The 18,729-nt window shown below is 38.0% G+C and overlaps 2 protein-coding genes and 1 non-coding gene across 3 annotated transcripts in view; 2 read left to right on the top strand and 1 right to left on the bottom strand.

Annotated features, from left to right (window-relative positions):
* LOC144651184 (maestro heat-like repeat-containing protein family member 1) overlaps nucleotides 1-17,062 on the bottom strand; it is a 41,376-nt gene extending 24,314 nt beyond the window's left edge. Inside the window, exons 1-20 of the mRNA XM_078511083.1 lie at nucleotides 16,900-17,062; nucleotides 13,529-13,674; nucleotides 12,622-12,753; nucleotides 12,034-12,196; nucleotides 11,303-11,401; nucleotides 10,172-10,323; nucleotides 9,381-9,521; nucleotides 8,396-8,488; nucleotides 7,609-7,687; nucleotides 6,886-6,999; nucleotides 6,543-6,616; nucleotides 5,965-6,084; nucleotides 5,059-5,166; nucleotides 4,418-4,562; nucleotides 3,988-4,028; nucleotides 3,446-3,587; nucleotides 2,587-2,645; nucleotides 2,202-2,309; nucleotides 939-1,058; nucleotides 208-330 (exon numbers count right to left, since the gene is read on the bottom strand). Of these exons, the coding sequence (XP_078367209.1) occupies nucleotides 208-330; nucleotides 939-1,058; nucleotides 2,202-2,309; nucleotides 2,587-2,645; nucleotides 3,446-3,587; nucleotides 3,988-4,028; nucleotides 4,418-4,562; nucleotides 5,059-5,166; nucleotides 5,965-6,084; nucleotides 6,543-6,616; nucleotides 6,886-6,999; nucleotides 7,609-7,687; nucleotides 8,396-8,488; nucleotides 9,381-9,521; nucleotides 10,172-10,323; nucleotides 11,303-11,401; nucleotides 12,034-12,196; nucleotides 12,622-12,753; nucleotides 13,529-13,674; nucleotides 16,900-16,942 (2,202 nt within the window). The 5' untranslated portion in view covers nucleotides 16,943-17,062. The remainder of the gene's footprint in view (nucleotides 1-207; nucleotides 331-938; nucleotides 1,059-2,201; nucleotides 2,310-2,586; nucleotides 2,646-3,445; nucleotides 3,588-3,987; nucleotides 4,029-4,417; nucleotides 4,563-5,058; nucleotides 5,167-5,964; nucleotides 6,085-6,542; nucleotides 6,617-6,885; nucleotides 7,000-7,608; nucleotides 7,688-8,395; nucleotides 8,489-9,380; nucleotides 9,522-10,171; nucleotides 10,324-11,302; nucleotides 11,402-12,033; nucleotides 12,197-12,621; nucleotides 12,754-13,528; nucleotides 13,675-16,899) is intronic.
* Nucleotides 17,063-17,065: 3 nt separating this feature from the next.
* On the top strand, nucleotides 17,066-18,668 carry LOC144651310 (uncharacterized). Its single transcript, XM_078511255.1, has one exon. It carries the CDS (start codon nucleotides 17,089-17,091, stop codon nucleotides 17,806-17,808), a length of 720 nt encoding a protein of 239 aa, XP_078367381.1. The 5' UTR covers nucleotides 17,066-17,088; the 3' UTR covers nucleotides 17,809-18,668.
* On the top strand, nucleotides 17,894-17,965 carry Trnad-guc (transfer RNA aspartic acid (anticodon GUC)). The gene has a single exon. It is a non-coding gene; the product is annotated as a tRNA-Asp (tRNA).
* Nucleotides 18,669-18,729: the final 61 nt, after the last annotated feature.

Raw genomic sequence — 18,729 nt, 5'->3', positions numbered from 1 at the left:
CCAACCAATGGGAACTGAGATGCTATCTTCTCGTTTAAGTTTTTTTCAGGTTTCAATCACAGTGGAAACCCTCTCAAAAAATAGATCGCGCACAAAATTGTTGTTCGTGATCTTTTCTTGCATCCTTCTCAAACTAAACGAGACATTGAGAAAGTCCTGATAACATACAACTTGACTTGGCTGCCCCAGTAGTTTTCTACAATGTACCTTCATGAAACTCAAGATTCCTGAAGATTTCTTTGTCATCTCATTCTTGGACACCTGCTCGAGTTTCAGCAGGACTTGGTCAAGATTGGTTCCAGCAGAGAATCCAATACCTATTGCACAGCCCTGGAATTTCGTTCAAAAGGAAGTATATAAAATGTGAATGTGACCAGTAAAAGAGGTTTCTAATCGTTTACCGTAGAAATAGTCGATCACTATTGTCAACGATGCCACGGAAACATAGGCACCTTATTGAAAAGGAAACTTTTCTTTTCAAATACAACGTACATCACGTTATTCCTCTTAAAATTGGCCAATCACTAAAAATAATTATTGTGACAGCCTCTACCAGTAATTTAAGGTAAGCTTATGCTTTTGACGCTTACTTGGATTTCTCGAAGCGTGGCCAATCAAAAGCCAACTCAAGTTGAAAAGCGGAGAAGTCAAAACTTATCACGGATATTCTGCACATGTCATCATTGGCGCTCTAATTGCCTCCACTGAGACGTTTGAAAAACCAACAGAAAATGTCAAAAAAAGTTGTAAAGGCGGTTGTTGCTTTTTTATTTGGCTAAGAAGTTTGGAAAACCAACAGAAAGATGTCAAAAAGGTGTGTTATCGTATTGTCGCTAGCGCTTTGATTGGCTTATAAAAAGACGCCAAAAAATAAATCACACTCTTTAAACAGTGACGTGCAAAGGTGCATGAAAGGGATGTAAGGGAGCGTTTCTGACCTCTCTTTCCACCTGACTTGAATGCTTCACTGAATTAAACATGATGTTAAGATGATTTTGAACAAAGTCTTTGTTCGATACTTTGTTCAGGACAACACCTATGCACTTGAACAGGAAATTCTGCAAAATATGAAAAGAACAAAAACAATGAAGTGTAAAGGAAACCAATTTATTATATAGACGCGAGTGTTTTACTGGAAATTAGACCACTGATAAAATTCATACGAAATTACATCTGCGACCGTAGTGGCATATTTTCTATACCCTCACTAGGGATTATATCGATGACGTCATTTCGCGCCATTGCACGGCTGAACGGCTGCCAAAATTTGCCAATCGCCGGTTGAAAGATAGCGAGTGACAGAGACGTAAGGTTCACTGAGGCCGACTAAAAATCGTTCACTTAGGAGCAGGAAAATACAAACAAGAAGAAAACTTTACATGACCTAAAATAATTCAAGGAGTTTCTTGCAAAGTAGACCAAAGGAAAGACATTTAAGAAATTCTCGAAATTTCAGCCACCGAAGTGCAAGAGTTTACATATTTAAGGTTTGTGCTTTCGATACTTCTGTTGTTTTTGTTGGCATTGGCTCAAAAATATGATAAATTGTTCTTGCCACTCGAACATAAAATTCATATTTTCTCGCCACCGTGTAAAATCCTCTATCTTATTAATGAAATAACACAATACTTAAAATAAATTTTAATCCTGATGGATTGATCGAGTGATTTGTCCTAAAAAAGCTTAACACTAACAAGCAAACAGGCTATAAGAATAAGACTGCTGTCTTGATGTGCGATCCAATTCTCAGAGTAAACATTAAAAGAAATGTATGGCAGCCAGTGAGGAGAAACAGTATTTCGAGCATGGGACTCAGAAGCACATGAGATAGACTACAAGTAGTCCCTTATTTTTCTCAGGATCAGTCGAGTGTGCACCTGAGAAATTAAAGTTACTTTCCCTTACGCCGGCGCACTTGCCCACTCGACTGACCCTGAGAATTAGCAGCCTAGCCATAGTCTACACATGAGAGGAAAGAGAGACTTAGTTGAATAAATTGCATGTCAGTTGCAAGGTAAGAAAAGTGAGGGACAACATACTTTTCTGTCTGGGACACGTTAAGGATTTTCTGTTGCACTAGCAGTGGGAAATTTCTTGCCCTCCCTTCTGCAGGCCGCTCCTCTCACTTGATCACATGCATTCTTCAGCTTTGTTTGACGTATTGTTTTTAGAGCAATGCGCAATCTATTTACATACTATACCTTCTCCTCTGGGAAGTGCGTGTACAGTGGTATCTGAGCCGCCATTTCTGCACCAAGTGAACACACCCATTCCTCAGAATCCACCTCATCCAGACTCTTGGAAACAAACTGCAGTTGGGGAAAAAACAAGGTATATATATTATGTAGCCAAATCCTTTTAAACCTGTCCATTTCTAAATTTTATTTAACTGTTTTGTGGAAGCATTTGGTGATCCACAACGAATTTCAATGTCACTTTCCATCAGGAGAGAATTAAATGGCACCTATCTAAACAACTGACCTCATTCATTGCCACTGCTATTTTCCCTTACCAATATCCCCTCCCCACATCTTATCCTAAGGAAAAATAGATGTACATACTACATGGATTTAACATTTTACACACCTTAAGAACCAAGTCCTCCCAAGCCTTTTGCTTCCATTTGTCTTTGTCTTCCAAATTTTCTGTGAAAGGAAAAGATACATTTCACTTACCGTAAATGATCTAATAAACGCCCACTCTCAAATAAACGCCTCGTATCTAATAAACGCTCTCCCTGAGGTGTAAAGTTTGTATTAGACGCCCCTGTCTAATAAACACCCCGTGTCTAATAGACGCCCCCTCCGAGGATTGCCTCTAAAACCAAGGTAACGCTCCATAGAGTAAAATCACGCAATTTATTTAGTTTCGAACATTAAAGAGGTCAACGATACCAACATGGTCGACGCTGATGTCGATGAAAACGTCAATATCGAACTGTGGACAACATCTCCAGGCTTTGCAAAAGCGCAGAATAGATAAGACTCCTAGTTACAAACTCTGTTTTCTGTCTTACTCCGCGAGCAAACTTCGTGTCTTATTTGTTTGTTGATGTTGTTTCAGTTAAAGTGAAATAAACGCCTCTCTCTAATAAACGCCTCATATCTATTCAACGCCCCCTGTAGGACACCTAAAATTCAATCGACGTCCAGGGCGTTTATTAGATCATTTACGGTATCTAAATCAAAATTCAAAACGAATTCTTGAATGCCAAAAAGTGGTCACAGCAACTGTTTATTAACCTTTAAAGAAAACGTTCTTCATAGACCTGGGCAATTTTTTTGGGCAGCCGAGAAAGATGGACTTGAATTTTGCGTCTTCAATAGAGGTGACTTATATTATTGAGATGGGGAGGGGGCAAAGAGGAAGGGGTAAAAGGGAGGGGAGGAAAGGAGAGGGTCAGAGGAGGGGTGTATGTATTACAGCTGTACAGCATTTCTCACACCTTCTAGATATTGAATGAGTTTAGGAATCACCGTGTCCCACATCTCAACTAAGCTTGGTTGAAGAATTGGTGAAAGTGCCTTCAGAAGCTTCAGGACATGATCTCCCCGACCACCACCGGGCAGGGGGCAGCCTGACATTACCTGTGGATAACAAAGCAATTTAAATGTGCAAATAAAATATCTGTATTTCATTTCATATCACTAAAAAAGCTTTTTTTCTTGGTAGCAGTTAATAAAAAGGCAAACATTAGTCAGTATTGAGATTACAGGATGCTCATTTTACATGATAGCCTGCGTAGCTGGCGGTATTGTTGGGTTTTTAAAGCGTGCACAAGCAAGCGGTGAAGCAGCGACAATGAGCGGCGCAGCCGGGAGTGGCTTAGGGAGAAGGAGTTGAAAGTATTTTGACTCCTTCCCCAAGCCACTCGCGGCTACACCGCTTGCTTGTGCGCGCTTTAAAACCCCAACAATACCGCCAGCTACGCAGGCTAATTTTACACTGTACATGTACATGTATGCCATACAGTGTACATCTTCTTACCAGTAAACGTGCAATCATGGCAACTGGTCTAGGTATGTTAGCTGTGGAATTAAGAGAAACAAACAATTCTTAGTAAGAAAAAAGTTGAGGGCTACAGATGAAACATATCAAAGACATGTTCAGGGAAAGTGATCACTGAAGGTGTAAAGCAAAGTCTACTAAAAGTAAATTGAAGCTTCTGAGAGCTGGATGGTGAGTTTTATTTACTTAATTATAGTCATGTAGTATAATGTAATGTAATATTGTTTGTTTCAGGTCTATTGTAGATTAAGGCTCAGATTCAGGTTCAAGCTTTAAATTCTTCCATAGTCACTCGGCTAATGCATGTATCAAATAAAAACAAACATAGCTCTTTTCTGTTTCTTAACAAAATGAATGACTTCGTCATAGGATCTTTTGAAAACTCAGAGGCTGCACAGACATCACTTACTTTTTACGTCAAAATCTATTGTGAAATCCGCTGCCTGCTCTTCACGCTTCTTGGAAGCCAAGTGACAAATACAGCGACAAAGAGGATTCATGGCATGAGTGAATGGTTCAGGGACAAGACACTCCAACAGATAAGGCCACAGCACCTAGAGAAGGGAACAAAATTAAGACTGAATGAGTACTTCACTATTAATCTTCATGCTTGTCACTTATTTCCAACCAATAGCCCCGCACAGCTAAAACATTATTGGAAAACGCACATCTTTCAGGTCTCTCCATGCCATGTTGTTTTGCAATTTGTAAATCTCAATGTTGTTCCAGAAAGGAATGAATGTTTATTCATTTGTCTCACGAATCATTAGAATCGCTTTGAGACTGCAATACTGCTATCTCACACCACAAAGAACAATATTCACATCTTTAATGACGTTGTCCCAGAAAATATCAATAGCCTCCCAAGGAAGAGATTTTTCATTTTGAAATTCCAATTTAGCTTCATACTTTTCATTTGATGTCTTGGCTTTTGAGATCCCCCAGCCCCTCGGAAAATAATCTCCAATGACCTTCCATGGTGTATGGATATTTTCTGGAAGCTCACAATAAAATTCTATGTGCCTATTTCTAGTTATTAACTTTACTCACCGGTTCCATGACATCCACAGTTGTTGTGAGAAGGAAAAGAATGTTTTCACACATTTTTTGCAGTGCGTGAGGGGTTATGGAATCTACATCAGTCGGCCTTCGTGTTTTCTATGGAAGTAAAAGGTTACAAGTTACCAGAGACTGAAAAATTGAGAAGACACAGTTAACTTGTTAACTGTCACAGTAAACTCTATAACTATGATTAGAAATCTAACGACTAAAAGAGATGGACACAATATTATTTAATGCAGAGCAGGCATGGCTGGCATGTGGCTAAATGTAATTCAAGCTAAGTTAACCTCAAGCCAGTGCTGGTCAGCAGTGCTTTGGGACGTGGTGCATATTGGGGTCATTTTTAGATGCATAATATGCTTAATATTTTTTTCAGGCACATGCAGATGTGCAGTTATCTGTTCAGCTTCATGCTCAAGTTTGGCCATGTGTGCGTTTTTTGCTCCCACTCCTCCCACCCTTTTCTTAGGGTAAGCAGTTGGATTTGGTAAGTTTTTGGGTTGGTAAGTATTTCGCTGATTCTATCAGTGTGATGGTGCCTGGTGGGTGCTGCTCTCAGGACTGTTACAGATACCTTTCGCTAGAATCATGCATGGCTCCACTATAATTGAAGCCCTTCTTATCGGATGAGTTTAATGAGCACTACATTCATAAACCATACCCATCAGCACAGGGAGGTGTGTTTACCAGATGTTAGATCAATTAATAAACTATAAGCAGTCCCCTATTTCTTACTCTGTCAAGCATAAAGCAAGAAAAAATGTGTGAGCGGAAAAATGTCCGTGTTTTGCTTTACACTTGACAAACTAAAAAAGGGATTATTAAGGGATTGTTATGTTGTGCTACCAAAGGGTGTCATTTGGAATGCTTGTCAAAGAATATAACACTACCAACCTCCTCATCACTAACAGCACACTGTCTGACAATAAACTCAACCAGTTTGTGGCCACCTTCAAGCTCCAGATATTGATGGTGAGCCATGGCTGTGATGCACTGCGCAAACATGTGCCGCACCTGCAGAGTGATGAAAATTAATGATACAGGGTTTTTTATACGGTTCAGTTTTAATCCACTAGACAACATATTAAAACAGAGAAATCAGCATATAATTTCTGGTAAAAAATCAGTTGATAAAAATAAAATTAGACAGTATAAAATAAACCTATTGTGTAGTAACAAAGAATATTTTGGCGTCATCCCTGGTTGTGGTTTGCCATGCCTTCTGGGCTCAGCATGGAGCATAAAAACTTCCAGTCAAGCAGTTCACTAAACTTCATAATACATATGTTGACCTAGCAGTGACCGAATGATATAAAATTTGGGTTTCTGTTTTGGTTTTCAAAACAAGCCAGTGACCACCGAAATTTTTGAAAAGAGAAAGGGGGGCGTAATGCTACTGAATATGGTTGATAAGTGGTATTCCAATTTGGCACAAAAGGAATCTACCCAAAGAAAATTTCATTATTTTTTACCTTCAAGTTTTGGTCATTAAAAAGGATCTGTACTCCTGTGATGATTAACTCTTCTTTGTTCTCTAAATATGATCCTGATAAAAAAGAGTTGTTTATTAACTTATTGAAGTTGTTTATTAATTTATTTAATTAAATTAACTTAAGCTTATAAATCAAGTCAGATTGGTTCACCACAAACCCCCTGACTGCATGTACATGTACAAATGTATGATAGAACAGTGCACTAACACTTTAATACTGAATTATACACACTCAGGTTAATTCATTTTATACATGCTTGTGACTGTACTCTGCCCACTTGTTATTGAGCTGAACTGGTTTATGTGTAAATTTCATTACTCACCAGAAGAGTTGACGAGGTGCTTGATAACTGCCAGAGATGCAATTCGAGTCTTTTCATTGTTTACCTCCAACTTTTGAAGCAAGAATGCAATGACACGATCAGAGAATGTAGGAGCTAAAGAGTACAAAAAGAAAAATATATTAGCATTAGCTTTCCTGCAAAATTTGTTTGGGGCACCCAGCTTTTTAGCACATATAAGCACATGTGATCTCACATGCAAGGATATAGCAGGGAAGTCATGGGTTTGAATCCCAGATCTGGCATCATACGACTAGGAGGAGCAACGCGACGGCTAAAATCAACAACTGCTCCATGGCGGCCATGTGCTCAACTCGCTGGTTTTAATCCCATAATGCAACTCAATACAAATATACGTCACGCATACATTACGCATACATTACAACGTGGATTTAGTTTGTTTGTTGGTTCTGGTCCTTACTCCAAGGGTTTTTCTCTGGGTTTTCTGTTTTTTTTTCCCCTCCACAAAAACCAACATTTCCAAATTCCAATTTGATCAGGAATACACAGCCCAAAAGCTTTTAACACAACCATTTTTTAAATAAAGGTAACATAATTTATTTTAATCTTTTAGGTGTTTAACATGTACATCGTGAGGTTTAAAGTAATTATTGTGTGAAGAATTTAGAATCTTTAGAATCTCTTTTGGTTACATGTTACATGTATACCATAAAAAATTTTTAACATCATGTAAAGAATACTTACTCAACACAGAAAAACATCTCAAAACTTCATTGTGATTCTTGACTGAGATTGGATTAGTAAAATCTGGCAAGTTACAAGCCTGGCAAAAGAGAAACATAATATGTGTTATAGTCTGATTGACAAAACCCCAACAGGTTTAGACTTAGTTCATTTCACATGACTGTATCTGTCAGTATCTGGGAATAGGCCTTTGTTAATAATTATGCTTGTCACATTGGTTGCTCTAATTAAATTCTGAGCTTTGTTTACAGGAGATTCCTTTCAAACCTTTGGCACCATGATTGTTGATCACAGGGGCGGATCCAGGATTTCAAAAGGGGGGTGGATAGCATCGGTCGCCATCTTGGAAATTACCCACAAGACCCTGGGAACGAGGTTGCCATCAAACCTGAGCATCGACTGAGCACATGGGTTGGTAAGCGCGAATGTTTCCCTGCAAATTTCGCAATAATGAGCCAATCAGAATCTTACTTCTTACTTCAGAATTCTTTCTATAGGTACACCAATTTTTTTTTAATGCCAGCTTGAGCATGTCATACATACATATGTTGTGGTTTAATTTTTTCTTTGGTTTAAAATTTTTCAAACCAGTTTGATTTTTATTTTTCATTGTCTTATGTTCATTAACATAATCTGGAACAAAGGGAAAAAAAATCAATGAAACTGGTTTGAAAATAAAAAGAAAAATAAACAAACACATACAAAAGCAAATCCAAGCTTTTATTAATATTCCTCTCAAAACTCAGTACTGCCTGATTAGCTGCTATGAGTTGACACTCGATCTTACCATACTGTGTAGTCCTCCCAACAAATTGTCCACTAAATTGAAAATTATTCCACCACCATCTTTACATGATGCTTCTAAAACCATACAGAGACCCTGTGAAAATGAAAGCAAAAGCTATCGATCATCATTTTATCCTGGCCAGTAGGTAGCATGACAGCACATCTGGGCTCTGGATAATTGCATCAGGTTCAAGTGCAGGCTGGGTCACGCTGTTCCATTGTTCTGCACGACATTACTATCATAACACAGTGTAGCTCTCTTCACCCAGGGGCCAGTTGTTCAAAGGGTGGATAATACTATTCACTGGATAAATCCACACCCAGTGCATAGTGCACTGGAAAGTAATTTTTTCGGTTGATAACATTAATGGGACCAGGTGTATAAATGAGTACTGTAAGTTACACTGTTACAGCAACCTAACAAAATGCTGCAAAATAACCAGAAATGGACTGACATCCCAAAATTTGATAAGCTCTAGATGGTAGTATGGGTCACTATGACATAATTAACACAGTCATCTAGATGTATCCCAGTCTTAATTAAAAATTGGATGGCGTATTCAAACATGCTAAGTGCATGCTAATGTATAACGAAAAGATTTTATAGATTCTTAATCCTAGTTAATTAATTTTAAGTATGAATATCATCTTAGAGTTTTAAGTAGTTTTAAATTATTATTGTATTTATTTCATTGTCTTTGAAAGCCTCTAGCGGGAAAGTCAATAAAGTATGTATGTATGTATGTATGTATGTATGTAACGAACATCATTTTACTCTGATGAAGGTGGACAGAGGCCACCTAAAATTTAGCGACTTTAATAAAGTTAGATCAGAAGAATCCTTCAAGTTATATTCAGTCCTAAATTCCTTCACCCATTATTATACCAACCCATTCATAGAGGCCGATTTGGTCTTTCAGGTCGGAAAATAATTAAAGACAGCTACCTGAAAATATTATGTTTACTACAATAGTAACTAGCGTTACCTGTGTAATGAGGTAGTGTTCTGTGTGTTTCTTGTATAATTGTGTGATTCCAGGAAGTAATTTTGGTAACTGTTCTTCAAGCTTATCATGAGCCATAATGAGTGTCATGTGACCAATAGCATCCACAACTGCAAGTCGAATCTAGATCACACGAAGAAAGTGCACAAGTCAGTGACTGATCTTACAAGGAAATTGCCCTTTCTTGCTTCAATAAGGGTGGGTGGGAGGGGGACAGCAATATTGGTTTGGCCCTTAGGGCTGATATTTTTCCACACAAAATGTGGGGGGAGGGAGGGTTTCACCTCAGCTCCCCCCCTCCCAGCTATTAACAATCCATGTTCTTTACAACTGGCATATTGGCCAGTGTTTTTTTCATCATCATCAACATCATCATCATCATCATCATCATCATCATCATCATCATCATCATTATTATCACTGACAATTACAAATTTTAACCAAAACTTCAAAATCTTCAAATAGCAATCTTATTGTTCATCAGAGAGGTAAACTCTGATATGCCTATCTATATATTAAACAGAACAAATGTCAGAAAAAAAAATCAAATGCCGTGAGCGGAATTCGAACCCACGACACCCCAATCTCATGGAAGGTGCTCTAACCACTGAGCTACCGAGGCAACCACAGTGGAGTGAGTCGAATATTTGCTACAAGGGAAACATTGATTACCAGACATTTGCTCCCAGGCCTCTCGGACTGGGAGATTTACGTACATTTACGTATTACGTACAGCAATCTTATTACTAGTTACCCTTATTTTCGGTTCGTACCTTTGGTTCATTAGCTCTGATCCACACATTAAACAGAACATCATAAGCTGCTGAAATTTCACCGTGGAATCTGTCGACTGTGATGTCTGGGTATGGTGCATTCTCTGCATTTGCTACATAGTCAACAATACTCTCACAGAACCTGGCAAGACCTATAGTGAGAAATGTAACATGAATTCAAAACAGTTAAATTCAATTATAAATATAAAATTTATTTATTAATAATTATAATTAACTCAGATACATCATACACCTCTTGGTTCAACAGAGTCAAAAAATTCTGGTGAAATCAGACATTTTGAATTAAAGTACCCATACATCACAATGACTGGCCTTAACACAATTCCAATAAACTCCCGGTTATAAGCCCCCCCCCCCCCCCGGATATAAGGCCCCTCTACCGGATGACAGTACTGAACAGGGCTAAATGTTGCTTTATTACGCGTTTTAAACTTAAAAACGTATTTCAGTCAACACTCCCGTGACACTTTTCAAAACGATTTTTTCATTCCGCTTATAGGCCCTCCCGGATATAAGCCCCTCCGCTTATAGGCCCACCCAAAAACCCTTACGAAGTTGTATAAGCCCAGGGCTTATACAACTTAATACAACGGTATACATGTAGGTTCCCAGTCTGACTAATACGCAACCCTCAGAGTAGAGAGAGTTTGTGTGTTTTCAAGGATTATGCAAGTTTCGAAATACCGTAGTTAATGCGCACTAAAGAAGATGTCAGGTTAAAAAAAAAAAGAAAAATACTAAACAGGGGCCAGTTTCTTGAAATCCTCGGAAACTGTTCAGGCCTGCAAAGCCATTTTTAAATGTCTGTATCTTAAAAACAGAGAAGTGTGTAGGCCTGAAACTTTGTACAAAGGGAACCTCTGTTCATATTTGAAATATGTGTATAAAACAGCAGTGAAATCATAAAGGTTTGGAATTTTATTTTGACTTTCTTATGCGAAAACTTTTTGGAACCTTTGAGGAAACGTGCCCCTGAGCTCTGTCTCCAAAAAGCGCCTTTCCTCAAATCTCAAATAAAACTAATTAAACCTGTATTACTTAATAGTTTACTATTGATAATCATTATGGAATATATTAAAGATGCGTTAAAATTGTGACTGTGGTACTTACAGTTAGCTATGACCCATCTTAAATTGTCTTGTTTAGCCATTCCCATCATGGGCAACATTCGACCAAGAATGTCCTTGAGAAACGGCACAACACCAAAGGCTGTGGATGAAAGAAAAAAACTGAAGTTATTCCAGCCGACCTTTGGTTGCATCTACATGTAAGCTGGAACATGTGATATGATTGGTCATCAAAATTTAAAGTTTGAAGGAATGTCAGACAATGTTTTGCATGAGTAAACACGAAAGTGAACTGTAGCAATAAATACATTTTATCCCGACACAAATTTGGTCAAATTTAACATAAACTCAGATGTCTCTCTTGCCAGGAAAGAATTGATCATGCAAAAGAAGACGCCCGTTTACCCAGGTTAACTAGCATATAGAAAAATCAAAGAGGGTAGCAAAAGGTTTAAATCTGTGACACGTAAAAAAGGCAAAAATTAGACGGTGAGGCATGAAAATAGGGCAAAAAAAAAAAAAAACAGACTGTGATGCGTGAAAAAAAAATTGCATGAATTCTGCTGTTTCAAGTATATATGATCAATATGTGAACTTGGTTAAAATTTAAGGGGGAAACCCCCCTCCCCCCACCACCCTCCTTCACTACCGTCATCAAAGTGTGAGCTACTATATTATAAATACAACAAGTAGTCAAAGCTAGTGTGATAATGATTGAAATCTTATGAATAGATAAGTAAACAAGAGGATGATGTAACTGTATTTGCAACTCACGATTGGAACTAGAGAAAGATGCCAGTGTCTGCACAACAAAGTAGTGAGGTAGTGTTCCTGGTGCTAGCTTGTCTAGAAGTTCAGCCATAACCTCATGATCAAACCTTCCACCAAGAGCAACCAACACCTCTGAAGCTGCCGACTGCCAGTCAGGCTCAACATCCTAGTGGTTAATAAAACATGTATTATTTTATTTAATCTTACATTTGTTATTAGAAAATACATATTTGATATTTTGTTTAGTGTGGGGTGTTCACAGAACACACTGATAAAGCATTGCCCATCATGGCATGCATCTCTGAACTGGTTTTACTATGTCAATTCTCACAAGAAAAAGCTTCAGGCCTTAACAAAAATTTGTCCAGACAAGTCGGACTGTGCCTTGGCAAGGGAAACTACCTTGAACTGTTGGCACTTGTGCATAAAGGGCAAAGTGACAAGATTTCCAGGCTGCCACTAGTACTCCCACGCATAAGTAAGTTGTGACCTTATGTCACACAGGGAATGAAGAGGACAGCGAGGAAAGGCAAATGTACAATCAATCTAATCAACATGTTTAGACATTACTGACAAGACAAATAAATATACCTTGCTCTTTGTCATTTCTGCTGATGCTAACTTGATCATTTGTTTTCCCAAACCCAGTGAAAGAGTACTGAGCGTATCGTGAATAATCTTTGATGCAGATTTCAGGAGGACCACTCTGTGACCTTGACTAAGCTAAAAAGAAGTTAAACAAAGGTCAGAATTTGGTTTTACAAGATAATAATAACTCAAGATAACATATAATAATCAAGATCAGGTTCTTTATTCACATCTTCTAAGGATTTCATTACTTGGGGTCAGTGGTGAATAGGGGAGAGTAGATCTGTCGTCAAAATTTTACTGTACCATTCAATGACAGAAAAACTCTCGACTGCTTCAATGGTTGCATTTTTTGCTGCCGTCAATTGTTTTAACAGACCACTTAGGAAAAAGAAGTTCACTTCAGTGGGTTCAAAAGATCATGTATGTGGGTTGCGATTGGTAAATTTATGATATATCTATTTTCTTTGTTTCTTTTTGTCAAGGATTGTTGATTCATCCCAATTCATTTTTTTTATGATATTTGCCAGCTAAACTTGCAATCATTGGTTGGTTTTGAACTTCAGGGGTTGTGCATTATCAAAAGGTGTGGCTACTGTAATTTAAACAAAAATAAATAAAAAATAGAGCATTTTTTTCACTTGAGTATCGAAAGAAATTTGCATTTGCTTTGGTTTTGCATTTACTGCACTTAATGATTGGTTTAAAAAGCTCACAAAGTGAAACCAGAACCAATCAGGACTCAATCACACACTTTTTCCCCTGCTTCGTGCTGGCTACATCATGTATAATTTGCTTCAAGTTTTGATTGGCTCACTGGATTGTCTGGGCCTTTGTGATTGAACAGAGTGATTACTATGATTTCAGTTTTACGGCACTCAATCAAAACATGCTCTAGACAAACATGTACCTTCTGATGTTTTATAAGATATCCCTTTATGGCACTCAAAACCATTTCAGGCTGCTTCTTTCCAAGTTCATGAAGAGATGTCATGATCATCTGTCGCACTTCCTGCTGCTTGTCATTGGCTGCGTCAATGAGGGCCAGACAGAGTTCTACAACAAGCAAGACATCACTAGATCAGAACAAAATAGAATAAAATAAAATACATCTACATGTAGATTTGTCAGAGTAGAGTAGAGTAGAGTAGAGTAGAGTAGAGTAGAGTAGAGTAGAGTAGAGTAGAGTAGAGTAGAGTAGAGTAGAGTAGAGTAGAGTAGAGTAGAGTAGAGTAGAGTAGAGTAGAGTAGAGTAGAGTAGAGTAGAGTAGAGTAGAGTAGAGTAGAGTAGAGTAGAGTAGAGTAGAGTAGAGTAGAGTAGAGTAGAGTAGAGTAGAGTAGAGTAGAGTAGAGTAGAGTAGAGTAGAGTAGAGTAGAGTAGAGTAGAGTAGAGTAGAGTAGAGTAGAGTAGAGTAGAGTAGAATACTTAGAGTAGAGTAGAGTAGAGTAGAGCAGAGCAGAGCAGAGCAGAGCAGAGCAGAGCAGAGCAGAGCAGAGCAGAGCAGAGCAGAAAAAAACAGTCTACCAAAAAAATAAATATATAAAAGTAAACAAGTGATTTAAAACATTTAAAATTTTGAATCCTGGAAGTTAGACTAGGGATGCCCTAGCACAACCCCTCATCTATCTCAGAAATAAATGAATTTTATTTACCAAGCTTGTTTGCTTCAGATGTAACACCTTATTTGTTTATTTTTATTTTTGATTATTATTATTATTATTTTTTTCATTTGTAGACTGGACCTTTCTATATCTGGACCTTGTAATTTTCAAAATAATATTAATTAAAACTACATTTTATACATCTGATTATCAGGAGTGATAATTCTTGACATCTTTTTCACAAGACCCAATGACGTCAGACAATCTATGATTGACTGACTGCATTGGGCACCCATAATTTTAGGGAATGTGAAATATTTGTCTACTTCAAACAGGTATCCCCTTGAACTAGATCTATATTAGTTTCACAAAACAATGGCAAATTTGCAATCTTATCCACTGCACAAGCTGTTGCTGTTGGTCAGCTTAAGGCCCTTGGAGGTTGCACACCATTCCCTATGCATTATGGCCAAGAGTTCTTTAAAATGCTTTGTTTTAATAAATGGAACAGTCACTAATAATTAGACTACTCGCTCTTGGTTTCTATAGACTTTGATACTTTTTGTTGACTAAGGGCTTCACTCTTGCTAACTATCAGCCATTAGCATAACCCAGATGCAGTCTATTGGCAAAAAATTAGAAATAGTGCAATCTGATTGGCTACACAGGTGCCGTCTATTGGTCGATAGACAGCTCTCGGAACGCGCTCTCAGTTTTTCGCTCAATTTTTTCAACAATCCTTTAAAAAATCAACACTAGCGATATCATGCATGTTTAATAGATCAGCCACTGGATTATGCTAAAACAATTAGACGGCTCACTCTTGTTTTCTACCGGCTTTTAATAGTTGGCGAAGGGCGAACCCTCGCCAACTATCAGCCAGTAGAAACCTCTACCTTGCCGTCTAATTGTTAATTAGAGCCTAACACTAAATTTTCACCGATTCTGATTGGTTTAAGTTGATCATGTAATGCAATAGTGTTCAACCGCAGAGGGTACTATCAACCCATAGTGACTGTCTGAGGAAAATACCCAGATTGATTAAGATAGTACTCATCCATGAAAGTTTTTTGTAAACAAGTGGTCCTACAGACAGAAAGACCCCACTAAATTCACTGCAATAAGTGGGTTACTTGTCTGTTCCTATTTTTCATTTGTTAAATTTCGGCTTTCAAATCATTCATCCAAAAAGGTAAAAAATAATTCAAGATGCTCATTTTTGAATGGGCGTGTGGAATAAAATTTAGTGGAGAACAATAAAAATGATAGAGTGTTTTTGTCTCGGAAATATCGGTCTGATAGTTAACTGGAAATTTGATGTTCAGCCCTTGAAGCTTCGCTTCTTGGGCTAATATTTTGTTTTAAGAACAATAAATTTCAGCGGGTCAACTATCAACCAATAGCTCCTTGTCAAAAACACTCTACTGTTTTAATAGGAACCTCAAGCTTACTATCTAATTGATATTAAGATGGTTTCCGCCCAACATTCGAGCAATACAGGCAAAAACAAAGTTACCAAAGAGACCTCATAGCATGGTAACAGTTTAAGTACAGCTAACAAAAACCTGCCAAAACTTAAGCCCTCAAGCTGACCCCGCGAGAGAAAAATGGATTTGAAATTATCTATATTCCAGTTAAAACGGATATTTCGCGCCAGTTCAAAACAAAATGGCGCGCGTTTTGAACATTTTTATGAGGTTTGGCTTTGATTTTCTCGAGAATGGTTTAGAATTTAATCACAGGGTCACTAGGACAAATGATTTTCAGTAAGATCTTTTAAATAGTATACAAAATATTGCCGTGTTATAAACAGATTTTTGGTACTTAATTTTCGCACTCGTTGCTCAAATTTTCAGCGGAATCCGTCTTAAGCCTTTCACATCCATGCCAACTCTCCCGGATTATCCGGGAGTCTCCCGAATACAGGCCGTATCTCCCGGTCTCCCGTACGGGTCATCAAATCTCCCGGATACGAAGGAAAGTTCTTAAAAATGCGTGTTTTCACGCTTATTTTGGCCAAATCTGGGAGAAAATTTTAAAAAATTTGACGCATTTTTGTGGATCACTCGGCGAAGCTCTATTTTTTGTGCCGTTTTGGACGTTGAGAAGAGGTATCTTCTCGCAAAATTGGTTGTCTTCCGGATCTCGATTTTTTTAAGGTTGGCATCTCTGCTTTCAGTGCTGTTATAGCATCTAAGGTATCAGATCTCTAAGGTATTCAGAAAGAGGTTTCTTCCGGTTGGTATAAACTCAGTACGTTTCTCTAACACAAATTCATCATAAGCAACTATGAGTACTGCTAATACCAAAACCGGAAAAAAGTCTCCTTTACGACACAGAATTACACTCAACGAGCTTTAAAGTTATGAGCTTAATGATCAATTGAACTGACTGAACTGGAATATTCCAGCCTACGGAACTGGAATATTCCAGCCTACGTTGCATGCCTATAGATATTTCCACACACACGTAAACTGCACTGGATCGCGTATATTCGTTTAGTAAAAACACTAAAAATCACTGTTCAGTGTAAAATGAAATTTAATAAGATCTTAGAGATTGCATGATCACACGTTCGCATCAATATTAATTGGGAGATTTCTTTTTTTTGATTGAATGAAATCCGCAAAAACCCGTCAGATCAGCTCCAGGGAAACTAAGTGAGCTAGAGTAACTTACCGTCCACTTGCCCTCCAGTCTTTTTCACCTCGTCTTCCGCCATCGTTACACCTACAAATGCCTCTTTAAGTCGTGCACAAAAGAAAATCACCTACATTGAGAAAAAAGCTGGAAGAACCAGCGAAAAATTGATTCACAGATTGAGCTGAACTCAGGTCGAAACCCTTCCCCTCAGAAATAAACCGCAGGATGCCTTGCGCCTACCGCAGGCTCAATGCGCGCCAAAATTCCGCGAAATACCTGCGAGTAATTTTTACCATGGAGTTTGTCGGAGAAGATGTTTTGCTTGCTATATTTTCCTATCTGGATGTCAAAATGCTGTGTATCGCAAGCCAAGTGTGTCACCAGTGGAACGAGATCTCTAATTCCAACATTTTGTGGAAATCGCACGTGATGCAGCTCTGTAAACGACGCAAAATTTCAGCTCATCTTGGCAGAGCAGAAGACTGGAAATCTCGCTATGTACAGCTAATCACAGGACGACTGTATCCAAGATCTGCAGCGAAAACAGAAAAGAAATTAAGTTTCGAGGCTTTGACTGCTATTTTAGTTCCAGTAGAGGTTGAAAAGTTCGTCGAATTGACAATCAAGAAAAAGATGCCCATTCGCGATTTTGTTCAAGGCCAAGGGTATACCTACGTGGTCGGAAGGGCATTTTATCAGCACACAAAGAGCGAAACGATCAGCATGAAAAAGAGAATCTTGCTTCAAGAGAAAGAAAGCGGTCAGTTATTTGAAGGAAATACTGTCAGACAGATTTTGGGTTTAACAAAAGGAACATCAGACTGGAATATTCAGCCATCCAATTTTGACAGTCGCATTTCAGAGTTTTACCGTGTATTTGTTCAGAGCACTTCGGTGAATCGCGCCTTAGTTTCAAATACTGTGCTGCTTTATCAAACTAGATAACTTTTAACATTTCTTTTTGTTTGTTTACTTTTTTCTAACTTTACCATAATAAGTACCTTAATTTTCCTTCATCTAAGCACCTGGATCCTCGGTAGTATAGTGGTGAGTATCCCCGCCTGTCACGCGGGAGACCGGGGTTCGATTCCCCGCCGGGGAGGAGGATCTTTTTTTTTCCTCTCTTCTTTTAATTACTGATTTTGTTTAACTAATAGTTTAAGTCTTTTCCATTTTTGGTTTTGTAATAAAAGTAAACTGACTCAATGAAATGACAAAATACAACCACAAAACAAGGTTGTTTGTACGAGTTTGACTCAGATATGAAAGACTGTCCTTAAGATTGCAATATGATAAAAACTATTAATTTCCTGGCTGACAACTAAACCCAAACGTGTTTCATACACCTCAAGATTATTAATTTTTGGCAACATTTAATTTACTTTTACGTGTACTTGCATGACTTTTATAAATTTGGCTAGATTCCTCACTCGTCCCCAGTCCTTTTCTTCTTTTGTCTTTCTTTCTTTCTTTCTTTTTTATTTTTTTTTTATTTCGTTAATTCGAGCTACTCTTTTTTGGTTCCTCTTTCCTTAATTTCCACTAACTGTCGCCCCCGGTTTGTCGCCTTTTCTAACATCTTCGACAATTTCTGTCATGTTCTGTTTAGTTACTAATATTTCAATTTTTTTTTTTTTTTTTTTTTGCTTTTTCAACCCTTCACGGTGAGTGATCACGACTAGCGATTGCTGAAGGTGTAAATGGACGTCATTTCCCATAAGCTGAAAGGAACATGATTTGTTTTCTCGCATTTTATATACTCCAGATCCTAACAACGGGTTTCTAATCCATTTTTTATTCAATTGTTATTTGTAACGATCTTGTTTTACATTACCCTTTTGTACGAAAACAACTAGTTTAATTTTT

The sequence above is a fragment of the Oculina patagonica genome, chromosome 4, assembly GCF_052425735.1.
Source record: "Oculina patagonica isolate OP01 chromosome 4, crgOcupat, whole genome shotgun sequence".
NCBI classification, from domain to species: Eukaryota; Metazoa; Cnidaria; class Anthozoa; order Scleractinia; family Oculinidae; genus Oculina; species Oculina patagonica.
This window is presented reverse-complemented; position numbering and strand designations above follow the sequence as displayed.

Bases quoted from the DNA above. Each gene is read 5' to 3' on its own strand.
- LOC144651310 (XM_078511255.1), top strand. From the start codon at position 17,089: ATGCCTTGCGCCTACCGCAGGCTCAATGCGCGCCAAAATTCCGCGAAA.